Here is a 26,868-nt window from a genome sequence, read left to right as displayed (position 1 = left end):
GACAACACATTCATACACACATGCAAAGAAACAAGAAAAAGACAGCAAACAGTTTAAAACAGTACTGAAGTATATGTAGCTTGAGTTATAGAGTAACTCATACCAATTTTATTCTCACAGGAGATACAGTATGAGATATTTGAGAGGGATTCAAATATCTAACATGGATTTTTAGAAAGCAAGATGAAAGCGCCATTACAGTTTACAGTTAAACATTATACAGCAGAAAGTTATTTAGGGATTAGTATATTCATTTACATTTCATGTACAAGTGTTTTGAGACCAGTAAAAAGAATGGAGCTGAATAAATAAGGGTGTTAAACAACCATGGTACTGAGTTGCAGATGTTCAGATGTCTCACTTCATGGATTCAGAAAGTTTTTTTCCGTGACTGGATCCGTGCACATTTAGGACACTTCTTTTCCACAAAACACAGTATGTGAAAGCAAGCCTTGCACACTGTGAAAAGAAAAGACAATATGTATACTTTGCTGTTTTTATTACTACATTGGTTTTGTCCCTGCTTCCATCCTTTGGTCCCAACACTGTGAAGTATGTTTGAATTGTTAAGTGTTGTTAAGTAGCCATAACTACAGCAAGTGACTGAGGTCATTTCATGTCAAAAAGATGGTCACTTTGGAGGATACCCACTTTATTTCTCAAACTCAGATTGCTATCATCTCATTTTAGCTTCATCTGAGTTTACACAGCATGAGGACTGTAGATCCTATGCCTTACATAGGGATTGCTACACTGACAGTATGGACAGGAGAAATAATTACAGCAGCCAATAATGCCTAAAGTACAGTACACATATAGCTTTTGATTGTTTTATGAAGGCAGAATTGAACCAGTTTTAAAATATTTAAGTTTAATTTGTTATAGATGTTGCTTCACATTTGACAAATTAGTTAATTCCCAAAGTATTTCCATACATTAAGTAATTTGTGCAACAAAACATTGTTTGCAGATGACATATTGTTGTAAAAATGATTCACAGTTTTCACCAGGAGTTTTCAAACCTGTAATTTCCTTTGGACTGAATCAGTGGATGAGTTGGTAAACTGGAGTTCAGTTTCTCTTAAAGTGAACTGAGATACAACACAGAGCCAGGTGAGAACATTCACTCCTCTCATTGGTAAGGTAAGTTTAAGGCAGGAGTTCCAACAGCATCCCAACATGCAAAGAGCATCTGGCAACAGGAGCCATGTAGCTCAAACAAGTCCAATATTTACTCTCACTGTTTTGGTCTCTACTCTTGAAACAAATGTCTGGATCTTTAGCTGCTAAATGTTACACCAAAAGTCTGCCTCCCATTTGATCCTGAGCAGGTACAGTGCACTTAGTTTATCAGCTTATTTGCTAAAAACAGCTGCTGCTGCAGCCAAAAACAACACCATGACACCTAAAACTGAAACAAAAGAACTGAAAGACACTGAAGTGCTCCACAGAACTGAAGAAAACAGCAGATAATCTGTGGGTTTTGTCCTCCATCACTTACATTGTAAGTGCATTATGAAGGGATCTTCTAATGGTCAGTATTAACAGGAGGAAGGATTACAGCAAGAACAACTGTTTTCAATGTTGGTTAAGACAGACTTAAAAAACTCATTCTTTAAAGCAACTCCACAACTGTCTAAGCTGCAAAGTAGTTTCATTTATTTAATTTACTATTATTATTATTACCATTTTTATTATCATGAGTTAGCAAGGTGGTCGCCAATACAGCAAAGTCAACTGAGTTTACTCAGACTTGCTAAGGTGATTTCCATAAGAATATTCCAGATGTAGTAATCTTGATTTGTAATAAAGTAAGGGTTTAGGATTAGCAATAAATAATTAATCAATAACAACAATCATTAAATGAAATGGTGAAACCATTCCTATAATGTGGCAGTGTCAAAAATGCAAAAAATTAGGCAAGTTATGAGGAGCAAGGTGACTCAGCTCAGCTACAGTAATATCAATCCTGTCTAAAAAAAATAAAAAAGCATATTCTCAGTTTTGATATGATGGCATTGCTGCATGTTTGCCCCCATTTTACAGAATCTCATATTCTGCATCTATAATTAATTTTAAAAATCATTAGAAATTGTCTGTGCTTACCTGGACAGCGCTTACATACGTCTTTCTGAAAAGGAAAAATGATGTTTCTTTCTCTGCAGAACTCACAGATAAAACCTCGGGCCAGACACAGCTGAGTGAAGGAAAACAAAATAGTCAAAATTAGGGAGGTTTGAATCCACAATGAGTACAGAAGTAACATCTTGAAGTGTTTCTCCTCTAAAACAAATATGTGAGTGTCACTGAGGGTTTAGTGTCTCATTCTTGACTGTTTTATGTCTCGAGGCCTGTGGACACCATGCTTGCTGTCTTAAGCCAAAAAAGTCAGGCATTACAAAGTAAATCTATTTGTTATCACATGACCGAAGTTCAGTACTGACGTCATGCGATGACACCCGATGAAAATCTATTCGCTAAGGAAGGCAGATATTTATAGTGCCAATTAAAATATTGACTTGCCCTGAAACATTTTGCATTGTCTTACAACGTTGAATCAAAGTAGATTTAATGTGGCTTTTCTTGACACTCATCAACAGAAAAAGTGAATTCAGATCTCTAAGACTCAATCTCAACTTTTTCAAATGTAACATCCAGCTAAACAAGTCAATAATACATTTAAAAAAAACACACATTCAGCATTTCCTACTATGAAGATTGCTAGTACGTAATATATTGCATTACATATACCAACTGAGTCTCACAGCAGTTCATAAAACAGTCACAAAATTTCACAAAATCCATAGATTCATGTACATGAATATGAATTTTCACTTAAAATGACTTTCAAACTAATGTATTTCAGTTGGAAGTGTGTTTCATGCCTGCACTACTTGGTTAGTGTTAGGTTGATATGATTTAGATTAAAATGATCATGGTAACACTAACTGGGTTGGATACACTGCATGTATTTTCCAGGTTAAAAAAAAATGGCTACAGTTCATCAGACTGACCTCACAGCTTTCAACATGATCTAAAGCAGAGCGCAGCACTGCTTTGGCCTCTGCTACAAGCTGACCCTTCTTCGCCCTATAGAGGTCATCCATGGAGAAGAGGAGTGGCTGCTCAGTCAGGTGACAAGGAAGCTGTTCAAACTCATTTATCAACCTGGAACAGAAACACAATCACAGGAGATGAAATACTCTTGACAAATATCCCATTTTTGGGCAGTTGGGGTTTATTTTGAGTACATGGGTGGCAGGTATCACGCTGTCAGGGATCATCAGAGTTAGATCATTAGAGTTAGAATGCATGCTGAGGGGGCAGGAATGTCAGTACAAAATTTTATGGCAATCTACCCAAAAGTTCCCAGACCAAAGTGCTGGAATGACCCACAGACTATTATTATCCTCCCGAGAGTTACACAACATGACTAGAAACATATGCTTTGAAATTGTTGTCTGTTACATGTAGATTATAGAAAGTTAATCAGAGTTCAAGTTAAATCAAGAATAGATGCACATTTTTTTCAAAATAACAAATGAAGATTGAAACCAAAATTTAGCTCAGTTAGCCAAATGTAGTATCTTCCCAAGTCAGTCTTTTTGTAGAAAAATGACCACGTCATGTTACTACCTCCACTTCAGATCAGCAAGGAAATACTATCCAAATTTCATAATTAAAAAAATGGCAACTTTGGAAGATAACATATTAACACAAAATGTTAATATGTTAAATACAGAACTAACAACACCTTTTAAGTTGATACGTTGTTTTTTGTGGCCACCTGACTAATCTAAGCCCAATATTAATTCTCAATCTAGTTCTACCAACCCCTGGGGGAAAGTTTTGGTCTATTTAGTTGCTACATGTTCCACTATGTTGACCAACTAGATTAATGCTAACTGCGTGTGTCTGCTGTTTGGTCATGGGCGTGTGGTGTTCAGTGGCTTTTAAGAGCTTTTTCGCTGAAGACAGCTGCCTGTTGCTCAGAGTGAATCAAAACAGTAAAGTTGGGGGTCAGACGGCTAAAGATGCTGAGACTCTTCGTAGAGCTGAGGGGAACTGCAGAGTCAGGTGATCATCACGACGAGCAGCGCCTTTTTACATACGAGTTGTCATCTGATCCATAAAAATATACTTCAAACAGCTAAGTGTATGTGTTGATTATATTGATCATATACCTTTCAGATAACCTGCAGGTTTTCACCAGTTTCTTGATGCCCAGCAGCTGTTCCTGCAGTTCCTGTAGAAAAAAAGGAAAAGTTTAGAAGAAAAAACTGAAAGATGGACAGAATAAAGGAAAGTAAACTGAAATAAAGCTGTTGGACCTTCTTTCTTAATCATTACAAGTCAGTGAGGATTTTCAACCTTTTCTGATCAACATCAGTGACTTCACTGCACTGGCTTCTGAGAATCCAGGCTAACTGAAACAAGCAGGCTCAGCTCTTGTGTTTACTATTTTTTCTGAACTTTCATTTGTCTTCCACTTCCAACTTTTTTGGAGTCATTTGTTGTGTGTTTTTTGTAGTAAATGACATATCCAAGTTTCTGTGCCCAGGCTGTGATGATTACATGTGCAAACATCAAAATGCCATACTCAATAAAATCTGATCTGACTGTGACAGTGGGTAAAACCCATCATTTGTCACCATTAACACCAGCTATCTGAATTTGACTGTTCTTGTTAATTGCTTGTTAAACCATTACTGTAGTTTATCAGTAATCAATCATCTGCAGATACATACTATCCTGGGTTTGTTTGTGTTTTGCATTATATTTGGTCACAATTCACATTCCAGCAAACTTTGGTTAAAATAAAACACAGGCAAGTATTAAGTTTAGTTATTGTTTATTTTCTTTAGTTCTGAGTTTTAGTTTTAGTTCTAAGTTTAGCATTGTTTTTCTTTGTTACTTAGCCACCATGTGCTCAACAAACAAAAGGAAAAACTACTACCCAAGCCCAACTACTTCCTGTATTTATACACTGGTGATGTCAGTGGGTTAGACTAAGTATTGGTGGATTTATTTTACTTAGTTAAATGTTTGGTTTTTATCTTTATGATTTAGTTTTGTTTTGGGCTTATGAGGATTATGCTGTGAATGATCCGTGGAAAACAATGTTGACTGATACAAGTAGCATTGTTAAGTGCCGATTAGTAAAAGGTAAATGACACCCCTGCAGTAGAAGTGGTTCTGCCTAGTAGATTAGAGGGCCTATTTAAAGGGAGAGTGACAGAATAAATCCGTTTTTTAGTCATTCAAACAAGTCTGAGTCTGCCTATCGACCACTTTCCTAGCCACTCAGGCTACATGCTCACACTGACCATGACCAGAATACTTATAATATTCCTGTGTTTTTAACTCACCCTGAACTTGTCCAGCTCCTTCACTTTGCTGTAGAGTGTCTTACCAACACAGCGCAGGTCAAACAGAGGCTGATGCCACACTGAATCCAGCAACTGTTTGGAGAAGTCACTCACAGGGTATCTGAAATATTAATATGACAGATTAAATCTTATTCCTACAGAGCTGTGCTGCTCAGGGAGTTGGGAGTTTGTTGAATTATGCTATGAATAAATATAACTGTAGATATAATTTTAGTAGTGTTTTATTACCTGCTAAAGTCCCAGCTGGATAGAACTCGACCAGGAATCACAGCCTCAAAGCCGTTATGGCAGCAGTCACAGAAATACCTGCCAAATGAATTGTAATTACAATAAGTACAATGCTTAATTTAACATGTATCTTAATGTTCTTGTTAAAGACCATAAGAAGTGTTTTCCAAAAATCTAAACCAGGCTATTTGTAAGTTTACCAGAGAGAATCTGCTACTTTCTGTTGTTAGTGATTTGCATTATCTGTTTGCTGGTCAGTCCGCCACTTTGAGCCACACTGAAATATCTCTGCAATCATTGGATTGCCTTGAAATTTTGTACAGATATTCATGATCATCAGAGGTTGAACCCTGATCAAATATCTCAAGATGGATTGGCAAATGAAAATTCTACCGATATTCATGGTTCCCAGAAGATGAATACTAATAACTGTGGTCTCCATCATGAGATTCATTTTTTTGTGTAAAGGTTTTAGCTGGAAAGTCATGGAATTTGGTAATTGCTAATAGGCAAATGTTATGCTAAGCCAATGTAACATGGTTTTAACAGTACCTTCTTAATATCAGCTTTCAACTCAAATCACTAGTCCTGATGCCACACACACACACACACACACACACACACACATTCTACATACCTGCCAAGGTATTCACAGTACCGCAGTTTCTTTATGTACCCTGGTGGCAGAGAGAGAAACAGCAGAATTCAAACACTTTTTTATAAGCGTATACTTCTGATGCATATTGTATCATTACTGTGTCAACAAAATAATGTCTGCTTGTGACCACAGCCTTGTAGTGAAGTATAAACACTGTGATATGATATACTATTTGCTAACACTGATTATTGAGCTCAATAATGATTTATATGGGAAAAGAATACATCATATAGAGATAGAATAGACAATAAAAAATACATATTTACTTTTCAAAAATGGTTTAATGTATTCAGCTGTTATTTCAACAGTGTATTTCAACTTGTATTTAGTATTGGAACATTTCTACTTTCAGTACCCTGCAGTGAAGCAGAAAGGACTGAAATGCACACCGATAGAAGAACTGAAAGAAAAACTAACATCACCAACTGATGCCAAACATACAGTACATATACATAACTTATAAGATGTATTAAAACATTTAGTGGTAGACTGCTTCACAATAAAAGCCACACCACATCTCCAGGTGAATGTGACGTAGCAGCTGGAGGAAATGTTGTGTTATCATTAGCAGTAACGTGATACAGCTCTGATGCAGCTGTAGGAGAGTGAACAGTAAACAGTAAGAGGATTACAAACACCTGCGATCCATTTGTGCATGTCAAGGCAGACTTCTTCACTAATGATGAAAAGTACTATATGTGGGCCTTTCTACCAAATGGGTGCAGAATGCTGTCCCACAACCAAAAATCAAGTTTAAAAAGCATTAAGTCATATAAGTCTTGAATGTTTACTAAGATCCTCTAATTATTTTAATGGTCTGCTTTTTTTTTTTTTTTTATCTATAGAGACCATAAATAGTAGACTCTGCAGCCAGTACATGCTCCACAGATAGATAGATAGCTCTGTGTAAATACCCCTTTGCTAAAAAGTTCATTATATCATCTACACCAGTGGTCTCCAACCCTGCTCCTGGAGAGCTACTGCCCTGCATGTTTTAGGTATCTCCTCACTCTAACACACCTGATTCTAATAATCAACTCGTTATCAAGCCCTTTGACGAGCCTCAGCTGCTTGATAACGAGTTAGAGTGAGGAGATACCTAAAACATGCAGGGCAGTAGCTCTCCAGGAGCAGGGTTGGAGACCACTGATCTACACACTGTCTGCAGCATGAAATCAGATTGCGTTTGCTCACGTCATGTCAATGAGTGATGAGTCAAATTACTGAATGAAGGCTTTATTAAAACAATGTGAGTTTGTTTGGCTTTGGTTTCTCTTCTGTTGCATTTCTGACAAAATAAAGAAAAAGCTGCTCAGTGTCATTGTTACAGTCCAATACTCACTGGGCTCTACCTCTGTCCCACAGCCTGCACACAGGAAGTGTTGTAAAGCCACTACATCACTGCGTCTGGAGAAAGAAACAAACAGAGTCAGTCAGCTGTATACTGACTTTACTGAGTGGGCTTGGTGTTGAACTGGACAAATTGTGCAGGTCCCACATGGTTTCAGTAACATGGGCCCCACATATGAAGCCCATGTGGGCATAAGGGATAAGTGGGCTAAGCTGGCATGGGCATAAACAGGGCAAATTGTATGGGTCCTATATAGAAACATGGGGCCCACATGTGAAGCCCATGTGGGCTGGCTTAATGGGCCCCATTTAAGGTCCATTCTGATCCCAGTTACACCCCATATGAGAAACATATAGGGTCAACATGGGTCTCACCCAGTTGGGCCCCACCTGAAACAGTCAGAACCCACTTGAAGCTCATATGGGCAAACACAGGTGGGGCCACCATGGAAACTGTGGACAAAACCCACTTGGGACCCATATTTGCATCTATCTATCTATCTATCTATCTATCTATCTATCTATCTATCTATCTATCCATCTATCCATCCATCCATCCATCCATCCATCCATCCATCCATCCATCCATCATCGTATCTATCTATCTATGCATGTTTTATATATGGTGTTCTTGAGTGTGTCACATGTAATGAAAACCTGTTTGTGGGCTGCACAGTGAAGATAATCTGGAAGCGTGGAGGTGCCCAACACAGGGATCCTCTCATCCTGGTCCTCAGTCTGATTTCTTCTGCCAGGCTCTCGCTGCTCACTGCCACATCACCAGTACCTGGCAACTGGTAAAGATGGAAAAGTTTCCAGCTCAAGATTGTGTCTCATGGTTGGTTACTGGGAACAAAGGCTAGACATAAAACTCATTTATTTTTTCAAGGATGTAGCTTTAGTTTGCTCTAAGGACTCACACCTATACTGTTGGTGATTTGTTTGCTGTACATGTTCTCACCTCCTGAAGCGAGCTACGCAGACTCTGCCTGCCACGCTGAGGCCTGTTGAAAGGAAGCCAGCTCTTCTTGAACTCCACAACCAGCTGCAGGGCCAGCCACTCTGCACTGAGACAGGGGACACAACAGATTGACTTAGGATACACAAAATCAGAACAAATGTATAGATTTGTAAACAGGCATGCAGGGTTTGATTGTGTTTTTCTTACTTTCTGAGAGAATCTCTTTGTGTCAACATAGTGTCTACTCCACAGTCTGAAATGAAAACACAGAATATGATCCTTGTGTTGTTTTCATATATGATGCAATGTTAAATAAGAAGAAAATAAATAGTAAAGTGTGTCACTGAAACTTTCTCTCAAGTATTTCACCAGTATTAAAGTGATTTCAGTACATATAAATACTGTCTAAGTACTCAATGTGAGAAAACCTATGAGTGCGAGCGCATTTACTTTATTTTTGGAATGCCAAATATGAAATGACTAGAAAAATAAAAGTAAGAACATTTCAAAAACATGACATGCCACAAGACCAGCCTAGAAAAGGGCCTTTGTTTCATGTCACCCTCCCCTCTCTTTCCTATCTCTCTCTCTATTAGCAGAGTGAGAAAATACATGTCATGGGATGTGATGATGATACTGACCATGGAGGGTTTGTTCATAAGGGCAATTGGGCGACACACCAACAAAGGGGAAAAAGGAGGGATTTTTTTCTATCATATTCTTCCACAGTGTTACAGTGACTGTGACAGTTCTAGACAGTTTGAGCTGCTCTGTACGTCATTATCCAATCAGCGCAGGGCAGTGCTCCATGAAGTACCGCCCCTTTTGGGCGACTTCAGTCAGGTTGAAAATCGCCCATATTGCTCTCATTGACTCTCATGTAAAATCAGTTTTTTTTCAAATTTCAGTCGTTACAATGCATTCTCTATGGGTTCCGGGAGGGGTCGCCCTAACGTACTTTCGTCATACGTAACATGAGCATAGCCTGCGTAGCCACAACGCTAGTCACATTCAAGGTCAGTATGGCAAGTGTACGGAGCAACTCGATCGTTTCACTGAAAGAAGTCCCTTTCAGTCGACGTAGAAACGAAGATAAATTGGCAACGAAACAATTAGGACCTCCCAGACCAAAGTTTCTACCAAGGGGGGGAAAACATAACCGGGGATTTTCGCGGAGCTGGTATGAGCGGATAACCTGGCTAGCAGGCTGTGAAGCAGCTAACGCCTCATCAACTGTATCAAATTTTGTGGAGTGTTTGAGTTAGCTTTGCGAGGCAAAGAAAGTGAGGGCTCCAACAACCCAGGCGTTTTTCCTGACTTGGTGGACTTGGTGGCATCGCTGGATGAGGCATTTGAGGAGCACCTGAAAACTGCCACAGTTTTCAAGGGCACGTCAAAGACTGTGCAGAATGAGCTCCTGGAAAGCATGCTAGCGGTAATCAGGGGATATATCACGGAGGAGGTAAAGTCCGCTAAATTTGTTGCCATCCAAGCGGATGAAACCACTGACGTGTCAACACAGACGCAGCTGGTGCTTGTGTTAAGATCAGGTGGGGAATTCCGGTCCTCTGAAATGAGGCCAACGCGGAAGTAACTTAAAACTGCATACTATCGAAAGGCCACCAGGGGGCGACCGTTTTGGTGTCAAAAGGACTTACGTCTCTATAAAAGTCAATGGAGAATTCACCAACTTCTCACTTGATTTATAACCTCAGTAAACGTGTTTATGGTCTGTTTGACAGGTTCTTCAATGCAGTATGATGTTCATTTGTGAAATTTTGTCCTCCCTGATTTTATATGTGACAAAGTGATAAAACAGGGTATGCATTAGGGCGTGGCTACGTCGTGTTTGACAGGTTGATTGGTTCACAGGTTCAGGAGGGCGCCTCTTGCTCCTCCTGATGCCCATATAAGTAGAATCCGTGTTTTTATTTTTCCCGGCATGCACCTGAAATTTTCAAGATGGCGCTGCTCAGATCCGATACTATTGGTTTCCGAGCAGCAGTCCACAAACCAATGGGTGACGTCACGGATGTTACGTCCATTTCTTATATACAGTCTATGGTTAAGATACATTGACTCAAACCATGCGGTGCAGGAGCGTTTCTTTGAGTTTCTGCCTGTTATGGATGCAACATCTGAGTCGATTGCTAGCGTGCTTCTGGACAGACTGAACAGTCTTTTTTCCGAAGGTGACAAAGAAAAACTCATTGCGCAAGCATATGATGGAGCCAGTGTGATGAGGGGAGAGCGGGCTGGTGTGCAGCAGAAGGTGTGTGCGCTTTTCAAAAATGCCCATTATGTGCATTGCTATGCACACCAGCTTAATCTGATCATGCAACAGGCCACTTCTCATGTCGCAGCAGTGAGAGTTTTCTTTTCCGACCTGTCCGGTATTGCCACCTTTTTTACCGGGTCACCAAAACGCACCTGCATACTTGACCAGATTGTTCAAAGAAGGCTGCCAAGAGCTTCATCCACAAGATGGAACTTCAACAGCAGGATTGTCAACACTGTGCACGAGAACCTTGATGCCCTGATGCAGTGCTTTGAATCCATCAGGACATCGGGTTCATTTGACAGCACCACAGTGAGGGAGGCATCTGGCTTCCTGAGGATGCTGCAGGATGAGGACCAGTTTTTTCTGCAGCTATTTCATCAGATCATGCCTCACGTTGACATGCTGTACCAGCAGCTGCAGAAGAAGGACACTGATGCAGTCTTCATCAAGCGTGCCCTCCAGAGCTTCACAAGCAGTGTGCAGGCAATAAGGTAAGATAAAATAATATTGTTCAATCCTTTTCAATACTGAACCTTGTCATAAAGAAATACACTCACTGGCCACTTTATTAGGTACACATGTGTAACTTATTTCAATCCAATACAACAGCTCTGCTATAAAATCTACATTAATGTAATTTATACATTTTCAGTTTTTGTTGATGTCAATAAGGTGATAATTCTACTTTGTTTATTACTAAGGTCATAGTGGGTGATTGTGGAGTATGAGAGTGCATTATATTGACTGGTGTTACTAATATTTTGTCCACTCCATTAACATACAAAATATTAGAGACACTTTTCAAGATAATGCAATTCAGACACCATCATCACCCACTGCAACATCAATAGTAAAGATAAAGTAGAATTATCACTTTCTCACAATGTAATGAATTATCAATTTCTGACAATGTCAAAGCTGAATATGTATAAGCTTTGTAAAAGTAGAAGTTATAGCAGCTGTTGTATTGGATTGAATTTGATTGCACAGGTGTATCTAATTAAGTGGCTGGCGACTGTATATGAATTAAGTAAAGCTAGATACTATTATTACTAATAGCTAGATAAATATTAGTGTTTAGAAATGAGCATTTTCTTCATTTTCTAAATGCTACCATGCACTCTTATTTTCATGTACTAAAACGGTTGGTCTGCTTGCCCTCAGAGACTCCCCTCAACAGCAGCAGGAAGTAGCGACAGGAACCACAAGACCAAGGATGGCCTTGGGAGTAGAGGAGAAGCAGAGGCTGTCAAGGGAGATCTGCAACACAATCCTTGCTCACGCCAAACAAAGGTTCTCCTTCAGCGACCACCTTGTGAGTGCCACACTGCTACAGGCAGAGATGTTTGAGCAGCACTGCCATACATTTCCTGTCGAGGCTCTGAATGCCACTGTGAGGGCATATCCCATGCTGAACAAGGCAAAGCTCAGGACAGAACTGTCTCTTATCTATGAGAATCCAGAATTCAAGGGCTGCTGTGGTGCTCTGGCACTGTACCAGGTTCTGCAGAGATACAACCTCCAGGAGACATTTTCTGAGACTGTGGCTCTGTTGAACATTCTCATTACCACTCCCATGACAACGGCTGAAGCTGAGCGGTGTTTCTCAACGCTGAAGAGAATCAAGACGTTCCTGCGCAATGCAATGGGCCTGGAACGTCTGAATGCACTGGCCATGCTCTCAATGGAGAGGGAGCTAGTCAGGAGCATGCCTGATTTCAATGAGAGGGTTATTGATCACTTTGCTGCTTTGAAAGAGAGACGAGCAACATTTCAATACAAGTAATGTAGTGTTTTGACACTCTCATTCTTAGTCTCTGTCTATCTCTCTGAGACACACACACACACACACACACACACAAAATCTATTAACTGTTGATGTTGGTTTCATTCAAATACTGCTTCTGAATCTGTTTATTTTTGTTCATGTTCATTTTCGCAAATCTATACAATTGGCCAGAGATTATATTTGTATTTATAGTTCACTGTTGAATGTGTCCACTTTCATTTGCACTTAAAGATAATTAAGCTGCACAAATCTTTAAAATGTTGTTACTGATATCTGTACATTTCCTGTATTTACTGTTTGTTTATGCAAATAAAGTATTGTTTGTGCAATGTTGAGCAATTTGAATGCACTACCCCTTTATTTGGATTTTTTTATAAACTATTTGTCATTTAAAAACTACTTTAAAGAACTGTAAATAAATACTTTTAATGTTTATGACTAATATGTAGTCCCCGTCGTAATTAATGTAAAGCAAGCGTATCCGTCCATGTTCAAAGATATATGAAGGTAAACTGATTCAGTTTATCTCTCCGTTGATCTTCATCAAGACGTGTGTCTTTAATCCCAAAAAAATAATTAACACAAATAATATTTGACTTTATCCTATTGTGTCCCCCTGAGAATGTACAGTTAAAACCATTTTTACCTTCAAATCCACTGTCAGTGGAGAGGACAGAGAATGTCTTTGGCGGATGTTCATTTTTCCTTTCTTCCTCCTCTTCTTTATTCTGATTGTGCCAGTGTGCATAACTTTTAAAGAAGTGTGTGTTTCTGCGTGATGTCTCATTGTCTCCATCGGCATGCTTCATGTTAACCTCTTGTTTGGCGTTCACTGTACTGCGTCTGCATGCCTTACGTCTCTGCTTCAGTTCCAGTGCAGAGCCTGTGTGTGCGCGCATCTTGCGGCATGTGTTTTGCTGTGAATCCATAGCGGAGGTCCATCGATCAAAGCTCAGAGCCCACTTTGCACCTTCTAGCACCTCCAACACCATGTCCACCACAATGAAATGAGCGTTTTCCTGCACACACAGTCATTATCATCAGCAGTGTTGAGAAGGAACACACTCACATTGATTATTATCCAGAATTGATGACAAGATGCAAATCATAATTTCATTGAGCTCGAGAAATGAAACAGATTTCCATCTTCTAGTCCAGGTCTGACTGTGACATCAATACTCAAATGTAAATGTTTCCCATGTCAAAATGTTCATCTATTGTGTTAAAAAATGATCAATCCAAAAGCCTTCTCAACCTGTGTTTAACCCACGCACATTCCATATCTTCATACTGTGATATTTTCCAGAGCAGATTCTTACTCTTCTACATTTTTACATCTATAATAAGCCAAGAGTACTTAATAAACTGCACTTGCACTGAGCTGGTTAGTAATCCACCTAAAAGGAATTGATCAATTCAGAGAACTGGTTATTAACACACCTTTTCCAGCTCACAAGTGGTCTTGAAGACTTCTGCAGAGATTTCTGGGATACCACTGCTCCTTCTATCTCTGCTGTGTTGTGTTGATGTAGAGAGACCTGACAAAATACACAGATATGCACACAGGCAAAAACAGTTCAGCTTTATTTCAGATTCAGAGACTTTGTGTGTCGTGACAGAAAATTGTCTTGGATGTGGCCCAGCATTAAAAACTCAGACTAAAATATCCATTATGTCCTCCTAAAACCTGATTAAAATATACAGCATAGAGAACTTAGGCAGAACATAACTTAAACAGAAGATTTGATAATAATATCACCTGGGAATCCAATGAACTTTAATGCAGTTTTCAGCTAAATGATATATGGTAGAGTCCCTCCAGCTCTCAGCAGAAATACAGTATGAAAAAGCAAAGGCAGCTTCCCTCAGCTCATAAAGTCCATGACTTAGAGTAATACTGACTATGTTAGCCTGTACACTATGTACACCTGCTATAAACTAAGTGTAAGACAAATATCTGCAATAATATCTGAATCATGCAATCAGAATGTTAAACTGAACCTTTTTTAAACTATTTATGGGTGACTACAGCATGTTCCTGTATTTGTTGTGTTTCCTAAATTTGAAGTGCATTTTATTATGCTGCACAAGTCTTGTGCATGTGATGAGTTCTCAGGGCCGCTGTAATTATACCTACATGAGTAGAAAACTGGTTGAGATGCCTGGCTGACTGTGGCAGCACCACCACCTCACTGCTCCCATTTTTTAAATCTTCAGCTTCATCAAATGCAGACTGACAATTATTTTGGGTACATTTTGACTGTGACAATAACAATTCCTGTAGCAAATATTCCTTGTATTAGAAATAATGTGTAGTTCAAACACAGGAGCTTTGCTAGTTTGTCAGTTTCAGGCATCAAACTGACCAACATCAAATCATAACCATGGACTGTTTGGTAAATAACAGGAAGTATTCTGTGTATATAAATGCAGACACAGTAAGGTCAGTAGATACCAGTAATAATTAATCCTTATCTACCTGAGGTGTGCAGGGCATCACAGCTGATCAGGCCCTGTCCTCTGTGCTCTTCAGCCAATCCCTGCTGTCCACTGAGGAAATGGTTGAGATTTGATAAGACGGAGACACAGCGTGGCTCCTTGACCTCCTGGACCTGGGATGATCTGCGATTGGAGTTGGGTTTGGATCCCAAATCCTCCATACTGATGGCTGTCAGGCACCCACGCTGATTCAGGGACACTGAACCAGACACAGGTGCTGGGGAATCCAAGCTAGGAACAGAAATGTTTCACTTTAGTCAAAAAAGGATGTAGAAGTGAAAATGCTCAAGATTAAAAAAAACAAAAAAACCCTGGGTAAAATACCCAGCATGCCTGCTAAAGAAGCCATAAGTAACACACAACAGAATAGGTTGATATTTTAAACTAAAGCTTAGTAGTTTACAGACTAGGAATAACAGGCCTGCTTTAGATCATGGATCATAAAGTCATGTACACTTAGATCAGTGGTCTCCAACCCTGCTCCTGGAGAGCTACTGCCCTGCATGTTTTAGGTATCTCCTCACTCTAACACACCTGATTCTAATAATCAACTCGTTATCAAGCCCTTTGACGAGCCTCAGCTGCTTGATAACGAGTTAGACTGAGGAGATACCTAAAACATGCAGGGCAGTAGCTCTCCAGGAGCAGGGTTGGAGACCACTGACTTAGATCCTGCAGCAATCAGATGAACCAATGTTTTACCAAAGAACTACATGTTTGATGGTTGAGTGAAAATATAAATGATTGTTTGGGGTGACATTAAAAATGGCCTGAACACTAAAAGCAACAGAAACAGTATTGTTTGGATTTGAGGATAGTTTGCTGTCCACTCAACGGGTTTTTTAATGTGCCTCTCTTCTTGTATTAAGCTATAAAATCCTCAATCCATATAAAAACAATAAAAATGTACAAAGTCTCTTTGTTTTCCATGTCAACCCATTTCCTTATATCATGTAGATGTTAACAATCAAGTTTCAAATGAGTCATGCACAGTAAATGTAATGACTCTGGCATTGACAGGACACTGTGTTTTGTAGTCAGGTTTAAAACCTGGTCAGTCAAAGCCACCAGCTTTAGGATTTTTAATATTTACTGTGGCGCCATCAAGTGGTATCACAGTAACACAACTTTCAATAACAAATACACCATCAGAACACTTTAAAATATGCTATAATTACATATTTCTATGTTTTTGTAAGTTTTTCGTTTATGTCTTTTTTCTTTTTCTTTCTATTTTTCTTCACTTCCTTTTTTTCTTGTAACGTGGAGTTTACGAGTGTTTCATGGCTGTCACTCGTTCTCTGATGATGACTTCATGCTGAAATGTCTGGGTTTTGTGAAAGCATACTGATTGTAAATAAATGCAGTAATGATCAGCACATGAGATCATTTCTTTACTGGTTTTGGCCTCTCGAATGCCTTTTATTGGCTTTGTTTTTGACATGAAAGTGCAAAAAAAAAAAAAAAATTGAAATGGGCTGAATTAATGTTACTTGACCTCAGTAGAGAGTGTGTTGAAGATTTCATGTATGCAGTTACCTTGATGGAGCAGACGTGTCAGTTCCCCCTCCGTGCCAGGAGACAGGCCTGGAGATGACTGGACTGCTCCTGGGAAGGTTGACGCTGTTGTCCTCTGGATGAAGAAGAGAATGGGGCTCTTTGCTCCTGTTGTCCACCTCTGGAGGTGTGAAGTTCCCTTTTCTACCTTTCCTACTGTCATCATCCTCACCCTCATCAATACGACTATTTACTTTGTCGGTGTTGTGAGTGGTTGAAGCAGTGTTGGAATGTGGGTTGCACTGTGAGTGATGGGGATGAGTGAAGGCCTTGTGATGTGTCTCCCATGTGAAAGTTAGCTGTGGTGCATCTGTTTCTCCTCCACTTGTTTCTGCTGATGAAAGCAGGAGTACTGGGATGGATCCTGCACCAGCTGACTGTTGATTTTGATGAGAAAATTCTTCTGCATTGGCTTAAAGAAAGAGGAGAGAGATAAGTATTTTATCAGTATTTATTTTCATTTTTGCCACTTTCTTGCTCAAATGCACATCAGGGAGTGTATTTTACTTTTTCTACCCTTTTCCAGCTGGTCTGGATGCTGAGCCAGAAATATCTCACTCAGAAGCAAAGAGGGAAAAATGGAGAGCCGAGAGGGCAGAAAAGTGGACATGAGGATACAGTCAATGATTATTAACACTTCCAGATATTTCAAATTAAAAGCCTACCAAGAACTGGTGGGATTTCGCTTTTAATGTGAATCTTCCAGGAAAATGCTGGGTTTCACTGACAGTAGTTAACAGTGGTTGAGAAATGTCAGAGTGGAGGTGATAGGGAAATCATTAGTGAATGAAAACAGTTGAAAATGAAAAGAAGAGAAGAAACAGAGCAGCAGAGGGTTGAGTGTGACATGACTGTGGACATGTACACACAGTAACCATTCAAAGGTTTATACACACTTCAAAGGAATGGGAAGGTGTGTCTGAACATGTGACTGGTACTGTGCATCAGGGTTATTATAGTTGACTAGAACTAAAACTAGCAGTGAAATATATAAAAAAAAGAGTTAAAACAAAAACTAAATAAAAGCTACAATGAACAAAGCAAAACTAAACTGAACAGCAGATAAAATCAGCTTAGTTCTAGTTTTCTTTTCATTGTCTCCATTGTGACTGTATTCGACTGTAAACGTCACAGCCTAATTTTGGAATATTTTGACTACGAACCCGTAGTAGATAAAAGTAAAAGGGTGGTGATGAAGAGTGATGGAAACATGTGTGGGGTACAGCTAAAACGGAAAAATCCCACTAATGTGAAAGTCCACCTTCAAAGTTCTCACAGAGAAGCAGGAGACCACAAGTATGACAAATTTGACCTCACTGTCAGCATTATTTCATCCTTTACAGCTTCTACTAATCAAGGCTTTCCTCCTAATACCTGAAAAATAAAACTAAATAAAAACTAAACTAAAACTACTTTATCACTTGTTAAACTAACTAAAATTAAACTGAAATAAAAAGCAGACTGAAAAACTAAATAAAGATAAAAACTAATGAAAATTTCTAAACTATAATAACCCTGCTGTGCATTCATGCTGAACTTACCAAGAAACATGGAGGAAGTGTTAAGTTCACATCAACAACAATTGAAAACAGGAACAGGTTATATTGTAGTCAATCACTTATAATAGGTCTATAATACACTGTATAAACAACATTGTTCCTCTGGGAATGGGTCAGGGTTATCTGACACTGCACAAAAAATAATAATGCATCAAGATCAATGTTGTTGCTAATCATTGACATATCCCAGACTGTGATAATCCCCCCAAATAATTCACTTTGCATTTTGTTTATAGAAAATAATTCAATTTTTGTGTTTTTTTCATTAAAAAAAACATTTGTTATATGTAAAAAAAACTGGCATTTAAAGGGTTAAAATCCTGAAAATGAATGAATGAATTTGATATTTATTTTAAATCATTGTTAGTAGAAAATAATATTAATTTATAATATTTTTTACGACAGTCCTTTTACGTGGACATTTTTGTTCTATATGTATGTCCTTATGTAGATATTTTTTACACATAAACATACAGTAAAATACAATGTGCTATATAATACCCAGTGAATATGAAATAAATGTAATATACACACATTATACAACAGCACTATGCAAGTCATATGATAGATATGGAAAAGAATACCATGATATAGCATATAATCTAAAAAAAAACAAAAAGAAAAAGAAAAAAAGATATAATAAAGTATTATATGACAATTCACGGCCACATCTACCATACAGACAATCTGCCCAGGGCCCCTTGAACAGAGAGGGGCCTTTCTTTTTTCTTTTTCTTTTTGGCTCTTTAGAAATATGACACAAGACTTGACCCATTCTCCTGATGTTGATAATTTATTTAATTAATTTTACAAAACAGAGTATGGAGAAACATGGGGGCATGAGCTTCAGTGTCCAGGGGCCCCTGGGGCTACTAATGCAGCCCTGTATATAATGAGTAATACAGTATAATACACTGTAATGTAGTGTTAGATATGTCAGTCCTACTTATACTACTATTCCCATAGTAATGATAATAATATTAATAATAATATAATAAAAAACCTGGTTCTCTTTCTAGTTGAGGTACATAAAGACACTCTTTGAGAATGAAATGTTAAGTTTCCTCTTTCACAGCATGTGAAACCTCATCAGGCCTCCTTTAAAGCCCCTGGAAGCCTGGTTTCAAATTTTAGATTTTAGTCTTTAACAGTAGACATTCATGACCAAATAAATCAATTATACGTTGAAAACACATCTTTTATTAATATTTTAACTCTTAGAAATGCCAATCCACTTCATTGGACGTGTGTATGTGACTGACAATGACCAAGCGATGTTCTGATGTTTGCCATGTGATTACAACCTGTAAAATCCCTAAATGTGACCCAAGTCTCTCTATACCTACTATGATAGTGTGTTGATCTTACCTGTTGTAGCCACAGGTGGTGGAGAGTCCACACACCAGCTGACATATCTGGATCTGTGGTGAGAGGAGGACATGCTCCTGCAGCTTCCCATCTGTACAGAGATGATAGACAGTTTCCCAATAACAGCAGTGTTGGTACAAACCTAGTGCAACAGTGCTTCCTGAGCAGTGAGTAAACACCCACCAGCTGTAGCAGTAAAAACTAAATGACCAAAACACAGGTAATCTGCAGGTATTTGATCAATACCAACACTGACTGGGCCACCGGATGAAATTTGCTTCTTTTGCTTTCACTTTTTGTCCTGTGCTCTGTTAATAATAAGGCGTGGGAAGCTTTATCAGTGCTGTGGCAGCAATTGCAATTTGAATTGCTTAAAGGTCAAAGTCTCAAGTCTGAACACTACTCTATCTCCATCTGCACTGCAATAATTGAGATCTGACGGGTTTAAAGTGTGATGGTTTTTCAGAAAAACACTAGAGAAAAACTGATACGTTTTAAGGAATTTAAAGTTGGTAGAAATCTTGATAATCCAAATCTATCAGAGGCACCTAGTGTGAAGCAACACACACAAAGAGTTGTCAAGAAACGTGACATCACAGACAATATCTGCACCGGGACAGGCCACAATTATTTATAAGCACAAACTAAAGTCCACGTAGAAACTCATAAGTCATTACATTGTGTGCAAGTTGTTACATTGGGAGATCAATGGCAACTCAGCATATGTTGTAACAAATTATAATCTAAATCTTCCATTTCTATCCCTACCGTCACATCATGGTCTGCATGATCCACAGTCTGATTGTGCATCATGGTGTTGCCATTCAAATGATAACACAGTAGATTGTAGATTTTACTTTTATATACATTTAAGTTTTTAATACACTGAAATGATGAAACCATTTAGAATCCACCTATACAGTACGTATGATTATATACAGTATATAATGTATACAGGATATGATGGATAGTTGTAGGAATATTAGTTGTACAATCAGGTGTAGGTCGACAGGTTGAGGAGGTCCAAGTTCATCAGTTTGGTTAAAGAATATTTTAGTCTATATTTTTAATAATGTTCCCTTTAATTACGTACGTTTAGCATCCGTTTTTTTTCTCTCTGATGAAGATCCAAGTTTCAGAGGCTGAGATGGGAGAGTCTGTGCATACGACAGCAGCTGACCAATGCTTGACCAATCACAGCTTGCAGAATGGCAGACTATGGAAAAATTGCAGTGTCTACATACGCAAAGCGTACAGAGAGCTACCCATACATACTTCTAAGCACTGTATGTACTGTTGGTTAAAAGTCTGAAGAGTCTTCTACACTTGCTTTGGTTTGTACTAGTGTGGATACAAGCCTTCTCGTTTCCTTTGATAACAGGTTGACATGAACAGATTGAAGTCAGGAGGGAAAAAGCATGTTATGAAACCAACAAGACAAGATGTTCTGTTATCGTTTATCAGCAGAAATAAAAGTCAAACTATTCACCACATCCTGCATACATTATACAAGATTAAGCATTCAGATATATTCAGAGGTTGAACTATATCCTGTTTATATTTTTGGTTTGTTGCTTCAAAATGACTGGAGTTCAAACCTGTGAGGCTCAGTGAATGATTACTATACTTTCTTTCTATTCAGCTGGAGATAATTGACTGTAATTATTTTACTTTGACCACCTGGAGCTATACGAACACACTGAGACTGTACTGTCTTACATCAAGACCTGCACTGACAATGTCACAGTGGACAAACAGATCAGAGTGTTTAACAATCAGAAACCCTGGATGACAGCAGAGGTGCGGTCACCGCTGAGGGCCCGAGACTCGGCTTTCAAAGCTGATGACCGAGACTCGTACTCCATTGCCAGAGCAAACCTGAGGAGAGGAGTTAAAGGTGCCAAAAGGGACTACAAAAGGAAGGTGGAGAACCATCTGGCTGACAACAACCCGAGGCAGGTGTGGCAGGATTTACAGCACCTAACCCAAGATACAGGGTCCTGAAGAGCCGCACAAACCGGCTCAAAAACACTTTCTATCCCTGGGCTATCATGCTCCTGAACAGTTAACCAGGCACCCCCACCCCCACCCCCAGCACCTCTACTCAGCACCTTGTATACAGTACTGTATTCAACACCTACCTCAGGTTACATAGGCATAAGTGCAATATGTGCAATAGACTGTGACTGTGTATGTGTGTTTGTGTGTGTGTGTGTGTGTGTGTGTGTGTGTGTGTGTGTGTGTGTGTGTGTGTGTGTGTGTGTGTGTGTGTGTGTGTGTGTGTAAATAGCTTTTGAAGTTTTTCATTGTTCTTATGTATAATAGTAACATTTATTTTGACTTTTTTATTTTGACTATTTTGCACCACGGGAAGAGACCCCGTACCAATCTCGTTGTGACACCTGTTGTACAATGACAATAAAGGATATTCTATTCTATCTGGACTATATATAGTCATATTTTAATTATACAGTATTTTTACTATAAAAATGAGAAACAGAAAATTATGTATACGGGTCAATGACGTATAAGGATTTTCAACAACTCAATTTTAAATAATAAAAACAAGCATATCTAATGCAGTAGTTCAAACATTCAGAATGTTGTGTACCTGAAAATTCATATTACAATGTGAAAGTGATTTTAGTGGGTTTTTCAAGATTAATTGGCACTGGCCTGAAAAAAAAGTCATTTGGTGCGACCATGATTCATCTTGAAATATCTTTTCTAAATAAAAGATCATCATTTACAAAAATTTTAAAAAAAAATTCAAATACTTTGTTTCCAAACACTTTATATTACTGAAAACTTGTAAAAAAAGATGTGAAGCGTGTTAAGTAAATTAATTTATTTCAAGATGAATCATGGTCGCACCACATGACTCTTTTTAAGGCCAGTGCCAATTAATCTTGAAAACCCCACTAAAATCACTTAATTTCAAATGTATAATATGGAGCTTCAGGTACACAACATTCTGAATGTTTGAACTACTGCATTAGATATGCTTGTTTTTATTATTCTACAATTGAGTTGTTCTAAATCCTTATACGTCATTGACCCATACACCAATGAAATAAAGCAAAATAAACAATTTATGTTTAAATGATTAAGCGTTTAAAAAGAAAATAAAGAGTTAAGTTGTCTGATCTCCCTCAACACATGGATCCTGATTCAGGATCACCTTGTGAGGTGGCTGGATTTGTGAGATCACAAGATCTTGTATTTTTTGGAAGTGCCTGTCCTTTTTCAAACAGTTTCTAAGGTCGACTTCTCACATAGTTCTGTGTAACAAACCATCTGACACATCAGTTTAGAGTCGAGGGGCTTTAATGTAAAGTTCTGCTTTTGGTTTTTGACCTCAGCCTGGTAGATACTGACAGCAGCCATGTCAGCTGTGTAATAATAAAAGTGTGAGTTACAGTTCACAGGTTTTTGCAGAACTTAGACGTTAGCTGTGATGTGACCTTATTATAAAGACCATGCCACTGGTTGTGGACATTTCTATCTTAAATATAAACTTCATAGTGTTTTTCAGCCTTCCCTTGTAAGATTTATTATGTAAAAACTGATCAAATAATGACATTAAAAAAATATGGCTTTCATGTGCACTATGGAGGAGGTGTGTTTTATATGCAGAGGATCAGTCTGTTTCTGTATCAAACATTTATTTTCCTCATCACAAACTGATCTGGACTCATACACTTTATCATTTGCTGAACTGCAACCAAAACCCTGAAAGCTTTTTTTTATGTGTCACCTCGTTAGTAAAACACCAAACAGCCTCACAGCTGTCTCGAGCTGTTACTTTAACCGTTTACTGACAGTGAAGAATTTGCCCGGAGGCCTCTGCTTCATCAATTTTCTCCATCATGCCTGGTTATGCTTTTCAGGCCTCATGTAAGTGGTTTATGACATTCAGGTATGTGATCTCATTCAGCCTCCAACATGATCTGATGAAATCATATTCATATTCAATCTGGAGTGGGCAACAAAAATGAGCAGGTGGCTTTGTCTTCTCAGCTTAAGTGTCACTGTTGTAATTTGACTATAATATGTAATTAAAATAATAATAATAATAATAATATATTGTGTCTCTCAAGTTTAAATATTTTGTAGCAATATTTTTCATCTTTATTTTTAGTCTATTGTAAAGTATTTTATATGTACATGAATGACATAAACATCTCTTTGGTTGGGATTTAAGTATGAGATGTGTGTGTGGACCGAGGATGGAGCTGTTTTAAATTTCGTTGTATTGACCTCAATGCAATGACAATAAACACAATTCAATTCAATTCAATTCAATTTGCTACTGCTGCTGTACTCTCTGGCATAAATGTAGATTTTGTGGCTAAAACATAACATAACTTTCCGTGTTTATCTCTGTGTTGACATAACTAAATGAGTGTTATCTGTGACATCATTACAACACCGCTACCTCTCCTCTGGCCTGAGAACTACAGTCTGTGGTCAGAACGTGTCCCTGATGTGTGTGTTAGATGTTACATGTGATAAATAACTGTGTTAGTATCCCAAAGACTCTGTCAGTCCACATTGTTATCATGTATAATTAGTTATGAATTACCATAAAAGACCCTGACTGATATTAATATGTACTGTGAGGCAGTAACTATAAAGGTAACTATGCACCACTGCTCTTAAATATATGATGACATATGGAATATGAAAGATATATTAAAAAAAATAACATCGATCTCTATCTGAACTCATTCGACAGCATTTTCAATACTGACTGCCTTTTCAATCTCAGGCGTTTTCTTCTGTTCATGGAATTACTCAATAACCAACGACAACTGTGAGACACAAATGTGTAATTTCCTGAATTTGACTGTAAATAGTGTTGATTCATAGTATGTCTTTACCCCACACTTTGTCAGGGGTAAAGCCACAAGTACTGTTCTAAAACTGTGGTTAAACTCACATTACTTCACATAGCACCTTATAACATAGCTTCCTATTCACAGATATGGAATGCTGATTTATCATGATGTTTCATATTTCAGTAAAAGCAAAGTTAGACATCAAAGAAAAACTAGACAACTGAAAAAGAATTTGAAACTGCAAAATGAAATAAAGCTACTCACCACCTCGAGAAGAAACGTGTCAGAGGCTGCAGGGACTGAAACGTGTTGTCAGTCACCAAACTCTGTAGTAGAGAAAGGAAGAGAGGCGGCTGCTGATCAGCACTTCCTGTATTTAACAGTGGTTTGTACTTTCTGTGGCTGAGCAGTAAGTAGTGTTCCTCCTCAGGACAGACAGACCGTCGTCACACTGCACACACCACAGAGATCCATGACAGTTCCACATGTAACTTTTTCCCAAGACGTGATCATAAATGTCCCAATAAGTGAACACAATGTTAGAAATATGACTTGCAATAACTAATATTTCCTCTTTAGTGCATAATTATTTTCACAGGAGAGGAAGTTAATTGATTTTAAGTCAACTCATGCTTTTTAAAATCTGTCTCATTACACATGAAATCAAACAGAAATGCAGAAATTGAGGCTGAATGAATGTAGTCATAACCAACTATTTTAACATTCAATAGAAATGAATGAAAACTCAAAACTAGTGACCACAAAGAATGAGTTCCACTTACACCCACATCATTACACAAAGAAATGTTACATGAGTAACATGTTCAAAGGTTCAAATGGTACATCTTCCTCAGTCTAACAGCATGGATAGAGCAACGTGAGCCTTTGCTGAGTAGTAATATTTGCTATAAAGTGTCTCAGCTCAGTGGACTGATGGCTGTCACGTCAGCTGGCAGCTGGTGATGAAGAAAGAGGAAGTTAAAGTATTAGTGGGTTTGGTTTTACCTCAATGTTTACAGGGAAACACACGTAAGAGCAGCTCAGGTTCAATCTGTTTGAGACTAAACTTTCCCTTCACAGCAGGAGAATCAACACACACAAATATCTGACAATGCAATTTGAAGGGCCTTTAAGTAAATGTTGTTAAATGTGTTAGATCTTAGAGTACAATAGGATCTACTGTGCTCTTGTCACGAGAGGGCAGATTTCTACAGGAAGCTGCTCCAGACAATTAACCCTTTAAATTTCTCTGTTTTTTAAAAGTGTGTTGCCATCATTGTTGCAGCATCTCCAAACTAACAGATGCATTCAACCCAATTTTATTTCTTTCAAATGTTCCACTTGTTTTAAAGATGTTGCTTCATTCATTTTCATCTTAGCAGCAGCAGCAGTTATGAATGTTTTTTTTTAGTCTTTTTTGACAACCGAAAGTGCTTTTACACTACATGTCACACTCAACCATTCACACACATTCATACACTGATGACAGGAGCTACCACACAGGGTGCCAATCTGCTCATCAGACGGAGACTAACTATGTACACACATTCATTCACCATTGGTGCAGCCATCAGGAGCAATTTGGGGTTAAGTAAGTATTTTGGACACATAAACATGTGGACTGGAGGAGCCGGGAATTAAACCGCCCGTCTTCTGATTAGTGGACGACCCGCTCTACCTCCTGAACCACAGCCGCCCCTGGTTATGAATGAAATATCTCCCACAACTGTTGGATGTATGACCATGAATTTAGGTTTAGATGTTCATATTCCCCTCGGGATAAACTCAAATTATTACGATCAACATTTAAATTCGTCCAATACTTTGAGTTTTTTGAAGTGCCTGGAAACTAATCACATTCCCATCAGCCTCAGCTGTACTTTGTGTGACTAATTAGATATTTGCACGCTAACGCATAAAACTAAGAAGCTAATCATCACATCTGCTTAACATCAATATGTTAGCATTGTCACTGTGAGGATGGTGACGCGCTGATATTAACACTTAACTCAAAGCACTGCTGTACTCAAGTACTGTGCTACAGATTCTTGTTGGAAAATGAGGATGTTCACTTTTTCAAAGGGTTGTTTGAAGGTTTAGACTTTTTAACTATTGTTAGAATTAGAGTTAAATTAACATCAGAGTTAAGGGCTGAGGGACATATTGTTTAAAAGGGCCTCACAAGTATGGAAATACAAATGTGTGTTGGCCCATATAATGTAATCAGTGATCTGCACCGTATATCTGCTGATACAAGCTTGTTACGTAATCAGTTGACTCAGCTCTCCAGCTCCCCAATGGAACTCTTTCACACACACACACACGCACACACACACGCACACACACACGCACACACACACACACCAGATAGCAGTAAATAAGCCTGA

General features: G+C 38.5%; 1 protein-coding gene across 1 annotated transcript; it reads right to left on the bottom strand.

Moving 5' to 3' along the window:
• Positions 1-86: 86 nt before the first annotated feature.
• rubcnl (rubicon like autophagy enhancer) lies at positions 87-24,780 on the bottom strand. Its single transcript, XM_062431752.1, has 17 exons — positions 24,746-24,780; positions 19,641-19,731; positions 16,696-17,125; positions 15,137-15,387; positions 14,098-14,195; positions 13,304-13,676; positions 8,795-8,840; positions 8,588-8,693; positions 8,284-8,420; positions 7,619-7,683; positions 6,256-6,295; positions 5,619-5,696; positions 5,370-5,490; positions 4,185-4,246; positions 3,015-3,168; positions 2,107-2,197; positions 87-459 (listed from the first exon to the last, which is right to left on the bottom strand). Exons 2-17 carry the CDS (start codon positions 19,729-19,731, stop codon positions 371-373), a joined length of 2,232 nt encoding a protein of 743 aa, XP_062287736.1. The 5' UTR covers positions 24,746-24,780; the 3' UTR covers positions 87-370.
• Between the last annotated feature and the right edge of the window lie 2,088 nt (positions 24,781-26,868).

Source organism: Scomber scombrus, chromosome 13 (genome assembly GCF_963691925.1).
Source record: "Scomber scombrus chromosome 13, fScoSco1.1, whole genome shotgun sequence".
In the NCBI taxonomy this organism is placed as follows: domain Eukaryota; kingdom Metazoa; phylum Chordata; class Actinopteri; order Scombriformes; family Scombridae; genus Scomber; species Scomber scombrus.
Note: the sequence above shows the minus strand (reverse complement) of the source record. Positions and strands in the feature narration are given on the sequence as shown.

What these genes read in the sequence shown, in the direction of transcription:
- rubcnl (XM_062431752.1), bottom strand. Translation starts at nt 19,731, where the DNA reads ATGGGAAGCTGCAGGAGCATGTCCTCCTCTCACCACAGATCCAGATAT. An exon ending in CAAAGAGATTCTCTCAGAAA is followed by an intron (nt 8,694 to 8,794) that starts GTAAGAAAAACA and finishes CCCCTGTCTCAG; the next exon opens with TGCAGAGTGGCTGGCCCTGC. An exon ending in ATCATGTTGAAAGCTGTGAG is followed by an intron (nt 2,198 to 3,014) that starts GTCAGTCTGATG and finishes TCCTTCACTCAG; the next exon opens with CTGTGTCTGGCCCGAGGTTT.